The 6,000-nt window shown below is 37.2% G+C and overlaps 1 protein-coding gene across 1 annotated transcript in view; it reads left to right on the forward strand.

Annotated features, from left to right (window-relative positions):
- The window catches only part of CDH6 (cadherin 6), a 119,376-nt gene extending 117,103 nt beyond the window's left edge, over positions 1 to 2,273 (forward strand). Inside the window, exon 12 of the mRNA XM_032861916.1 lies at positions 1,523 to 2,273. Within this exon, the coding sequence (XP_032717807.1) occupies positions 1,523 to 2,013 (491 nt within the window). The 3' untranslated portion in view covers positions 2,014 to 2,273. The remainder of the gene's footprint in view (positions 1 to 1,522) is intronic.
- Positions 2,274 to 6,000: the final 3,727 nt, after the last annotated feature.

Raw genomic sequence — 6,000 nt, forward strand, 5'->3', positions numbered from 1 at the left:
AAAGTGTTTGCTTTTTAGATTGACCCGGATTTGAGTTGTTTGTATAGTGTAACATCTCCAAATCTCAATTTCCTCTGTGAAAAATGGCTACTATATTATATAATACATATATATATTATAAAATGATGGTACCTACTTTGTAAGGCTGCTGTGATACTTAAATGAGATTCAGTATGTAAAGCACTTAGCACAGTGCTTGGCATATAGAACTCTCTTGATAGATAACCAATTATTTTTAATACTGTTAACACCCGAAATAAATAGATAACCTATTATTATCAATACTATTAACATCCGAAATTATAAAATATAGATATCTGGGTATGCATATATCCCTCATTATATAGGTAGATATACATAGCCACCCAAAGCTATTATTCTGTAATTCTTACTACAATATTTCAATTTTTTATGGCTCCTAAAATATGGACCACGTTATGGATGAGAAAATACACACACATTACTAGTACTTCCTGTAGTAAACACCCCTAGACCAACCCAGTTTAACAGCGCATTTTCTGCTCCGGATGGCGGTTTCTTCTCTAAGCTGTCTCTGTGTTTTTATTTTCCCACCCGTGTGTCCATTCATAGATATGTCTCTCTACGGGTAGCCAGCTGTGTTCGACCCAGCCAGCTGTGAAGAAACATCAGGAGCTATTTAAACACAAGTCTTGCTTTGCCTCTCATTTGAGTTAGGAGGAAAAATCCAAAGAATGAACATTCCAGGCAACAAACTTACGAACTATGAACCTTTGAAAGATTTTTTTTTTCAAGTTCCCTCTTAAATGTGTTTATTTTGTTTAGCTCAAACAGAAATAAGCTGGTGCGTGTCTTATAACCTAACCCCTCTCAAAGGGGCTGAAGTCCAGAGTGGTTTCCTGTATTGTATCTGGGTCTCTCCAGGTATCATCTGTAATCCTATTCCTTCTATGTAGAAAGGTATGCAGACATTCACATCTCTGCTTTGGGTTTTAAACTAATTTTACACTTCTCTCAGGGAAAAGAAGAAGAAGAAGAAGAAAGCATAGTGCAAAAGTTATTTTAGCTGCGGAGTTATGCAAAGCTTCAACACATCCCGAAGGTGCCAGCCTTGTGCTTATAAGCAGTTTCAGAGCATTTTAGGTGTTCAGCATAATTTGCACTCTGATTGCCGCACTCTCGCTGTTCGAGCTTTTTTATATTATTTTTTTATTTTTTCCTTACCTTGAAAACTAGCTTGCCGTTTCAAAGCAAAAGGGAACTACTGGCAAAATATGAAGGTGTTTTATCCTCTACTTAAATCATAACTCTCTTTCAAATATTTACTCCGTTTGGGGAGTAAATATTGGCGCGGCGGGGGGGGGGGGGGGCGGTCTGGTTTGATCATGCGTGGAGGCCAGCCCAGCCTCAAAGCAGTAAAAGTGGAGTCTGCAGTTTCCTAGAGAAGTTTTCAAACTTCACGTTGGAGCAGTGTTTCTTGCTGACATTAATTGGGCGGCGAATTAACTTTCCCTTCCCGGTTCTGCTTTGTTTCTGCTTCCAGTGACAGTGGTGCTGTTTGCAGCTTTGAGGCGGCAGCGGAAGAAAGAACCTTTGATCATATCCAAAGAGGACATCAGAGACAACATTGTCAGTTACAACGACGAAGGTGGTGGAGAGGAGGACACCCAGGCCTTTGATATCGGCACCCTGCGGAATCCCGAAGCCATAGAGGACAGCAAATTACGCAGGGACATCGTGCCCGAGGCCCTTTTTCTACCCCGACGGACTCCAGCAGCTCGCGACAACACCGACGTCCGGGATTTCATTAACCAAAGGTTGAAGGAGAACGACACGGACCCCACCGCCCCGCCCTACGACTCCTTGGCCACCTATGCCTACGAGGGCACCGGCTCGGTGGCCGATTCGCTGAGCTCGCTGGAGTCGGTGACCACGGATGGAGACCAAGACTACGACTACCTTAGTGACTGGGGCCCCCGGTTCAAAAAGCTCGCGGACATGTATGGAGCCGTGGACAGTGACAAAGACTCCTAATGCGTTGCCTTTTTCATTTTCCAGTATGACACCGAAACTAGGTGAAGTGGCTCTTTCTTTCTACTGTATCCGCCGCTCCGTGAAGGGTTCTCTGTTGTACCCGTTCCAAACGCCGATGGCTGCAGTCCGTGTGGATCCAACGTTAGAGACTTTTTTCTAGCACACTTTTATGAGCTTCCAAGAGGCAAATGTTTATTTTTTAGTGCATCCAGTTAACCCCGTCAGTCCGCCCAACGGGCCCCGTGCCGGAGGAGAGCGCCAGGAGCGGTGTTTTCCCTCGCTCTCTTAGGGCAAGTCGGGAACCTGCTCAGTTTCCCCGCCATTGACTCAGGTCAGCTGGCTGCTCTGGCTGTGCATTTCACATGTTAATGGGATGACGGACTGTGCTTTAATGATCAAAAATACAGTTTTAGTAGGGGAAAGGAGGGAGGCACCACTGTGAGGTTGGTCCTGGTATATCAGCTCCCGAGGAGATAATGAACTACATATATGGGTGTGTCTCAAAGAATTCAAAATGGCATTTGCCCGTCCTCTTTGTTCTTTAAGAACTTTATCTGGCACCGATAACGATTCAAAACATCAAATCCACCAACGTTTTAAGATTCGTGTTCCTCTTTTGGACTAGAAACAAATTAAATGGTAACATTCAAAAACAACAAACAAGCAAAATGTAGTAATACCTCATTCCTTGCCACTAACTTATAATCTGTTATATATTAAACCTGCAAAAGTGTGTCCTTGTACCATATAAAGAGAAAGGGAAAGTAGCTAATGATGTTAACAAAGGAAATACTTAACATATTTTAAAGTTCGGGCCATCAAATGTACCACAGATCACTTAAAATTATTTCAACCATCGGTAGGCTAATTACAAATAAGTCTAATTGTTTAAAATTCTTGAAGGAACTTTTCTGAGACAAATTTTAACTCCTTGTCTGTAGTTGTTGTCAGTATTATTCTAATATACTTGAAAGTAGCAGCGTGAAGTACAATAATTCATATTCTTCAGATACTTCGTACACAATTAAGTTGCATTAGTAAAGATAGATTAAATAAAACTCAAATCCTGCCCTCAGAGTTTAATGGGGAAATGAGAGCCAGCTATACTTGAACTTGAAATCCTGTCCTTCACATCTGGAAACATCTATATATTTATATGACATGATAGATATAGACATATTGTTGAGGTCATAGTAAAAAACTACATAGTACATGTTTGGAAGATGCTTACAAAGGGAAAATTTTGATTCCCTTCAATAAGAGTGTTTAAGATTGTATTAAAATGATAGTTGACTTTCAAGAGCATTAACATTTTTTCATTGTTTTTAACTTTGTTGCTATGGCAACCATGCCATCCTTGTCTTTGAACTAATGATAAAGTAATGGTCTCAAACTACAACAGAAAAGTAATGTACAATCCATCCAATCTATTATTTCTCTAATTATGCAATTAGCATCATAGTTATTATCCAGAGGACCCAACTGAACTGAACTAATCCTTTTGGCAGGTTCAAATCATTTATTTCATATGGCGGTTCTAATGATTTGTATCATTAGAATCTTACATTGTGCAGTCATCAGAAATTTCCAAAGTACTGTAATGAAAACATCATTGTTTTGAAAACTTAAAAAAAAAAAAAAGCAAACCCAGGCTCTGTGTATGTATATATATACATATATATATAAATATATATTATGTACTTAAGAATATGCTGACTTCAAGTATTAGTCTTAGGGATTTATTTTCAATTAATGTTAATTTTCTACAGATAATCTTAATGTTATTTCTATTTGGGGATACTGTCGTATCAGTACATACTTTCTATTTGGAAACATACAGTTAAGTTTTAAATAGGTGTTATTAACCCAGGAAGTAAAGACGGCACCTTTAAAATAAGAGAGATGTAGTCTTTGGGTTACCCAATTAGAGTGAAAAAGTTTTATATCCATATTCTACCTTGTGTTTCCTGAATGGTTTCCTATTTTGTAATGGGCTTCCCTGTGTACTAACAAGTATTTCATGTTTTCAGGGTTTTCTTTTGTTAGTTCTTCACACACACACACACACACACACACACAGGAATGCAAACAAAATACTACAGGAGGGTTTCACTATAATGAATATCATAGTCACAGTTAAGTGTTGAAAAAAGATAGCTTAGTAAAGTTAATTGGTAGGAACTTGTTATTTATAGCAATAGAACACCACCTTAATCACATGACTTACTATAAAATTAAAGAGCTCTCTGTCCTTATGTTTCATGTCATGTAATAAATTGTTATCAAGAAAGATAGTCCTGTAAAAAGAAAGATATCATCAGAAGTCTTCCTTTTGAACTTTTGGGTTAATTGGAATGTCTGAGGGTCGACACTAGCAACTTTCAATGTTTAAGGGTAAAGTTTTTCTCTCCGCATAAGTGAAAGTAAGTAGTTCTGTAGAGGAATATTTGAGATATAATTTGCAGGGTATATTGTCCCACCTCAAAGATGGTACAGTAAGCCAAGAACAAGTTAATATTACTAAATATTGAAATAACTGCTTAATCTCTTACCACAAAACCTGATGATGAATTGAATCCCTAAGAAATTGGATACTTTAAGACTAGATCTGAATATTTAGTACTAGGGTCCTGTAAGTATTTTACTACAATTAATTTACTACCATTAATACTCTCTGATGTCATGGAAATAATGAGAGCCGTATTTCCATAATGCCATGTGGGTCTTACTTCCTTCCCACCAAGATATGGCATCAAGGACCCTAAGCAACATGAATGATTACTGGAGAAAAAAATTAGTTTTCGGCTCAGTTTTCACAAAGTCTCTGTCCTGATATTAGATGTTAATGACAGGAAGGATGGAAGGAAAATGGGAAAAGGTAAAATTTAATATTTGGTTTAGTCACTATGAAACTAAAATTCTTTAATTATAAGCAGATCACTTTTGTGGATTGCTTCAAGGACTTTGAGGCCCTTCTGAAATTTTTCTCCCCTCCATTCAAAGGGGAGAGTTTCTTCAAGCCACTAAGATGTTCCCTAAATAAGATGGGATTTTAAAAATGTTAAAACTATCATATATAAGTTTACAATCCCTTCACTTCCTAGCTACTTTCTGCTGAAAGGCATAAATATTGTTTGTCTCCAAATAAAAAATAAAATAAAATGGGAGAGAAGAAAATATGGTTCCATGGAACCATAAGGCAGGGCCTGCTCTGGGCACAATAAATAAATGTTTTTTTTATTTTTTACAGAATTTTCTTAGCTTTACAGTTTAGTTGCATAAAGGGAGTTTCAGATACAAATAGACTCCTTTTTCAAATGAAACAAAACCTGGCAATTCAATTTTAACTCATTAAAAAAAAAAATTCTGGCTTAGTTGTTCATTTTGACTCAAAAAGATTGTACAAAAATCTCTTAAAAGTTGAATCTCTATCTTAGAAACATCCAAATCTTACAAATCCAAATTAACTTTAGAAAGTTTCCATTACTTTCATTTCTAAGTACATGAGTATTAGATGTCCTGATTTGCTGAGCAATACCTCCCATCAAATGCTTTGCCTTCAAATGGGTATTTGTTTCATCAGAGATAATAATGTATAACTATGTATGTACAAACTATGAATTAAGAATTCCTCAATTCTACATACTTGAGGACCATAAAATTATGCAGCTGAAGGGGAAGAACAGAGTTGATTCTTGGGCACAAACTAAGTATTTAAATCAGGCACACCTAAATTCATTTTCCCCAGGAAACAAACTACCAAATCAATTCTCTTACCCTAGCCACTACTTTTAAAGCAATATAATTACTTTGGAAGAATGCTCTAGAAAGTCATGACCACCCCCCTGCCCCCACCACTATTTTGAAAGGTGTCCTCTAAAATGGATCATTTTAGTGTTATTTTATTTTTTATGATTTCATCTACATGAAATCTATTTTGAACTGTGCCAGGGGATTAAACAGTCAAGCATTTACATGTAACACTAA

This window comes from Lontra canadensis, unplaced genomic scaffold (genome assembly GCF_010015895.1).
Source record: "Lontra canadensis isolate GAN:19392208 unplaced genomic scaffold, GSC_riverotter_1.0 scaffold22, whole genome shotgun sequence".
Taxonomy (NCBI): Eukaryota; Metazoa; Chordata; class Mammalia; order Carnivora; family Mustelidae; genus Lontra; species Lontra canadensis.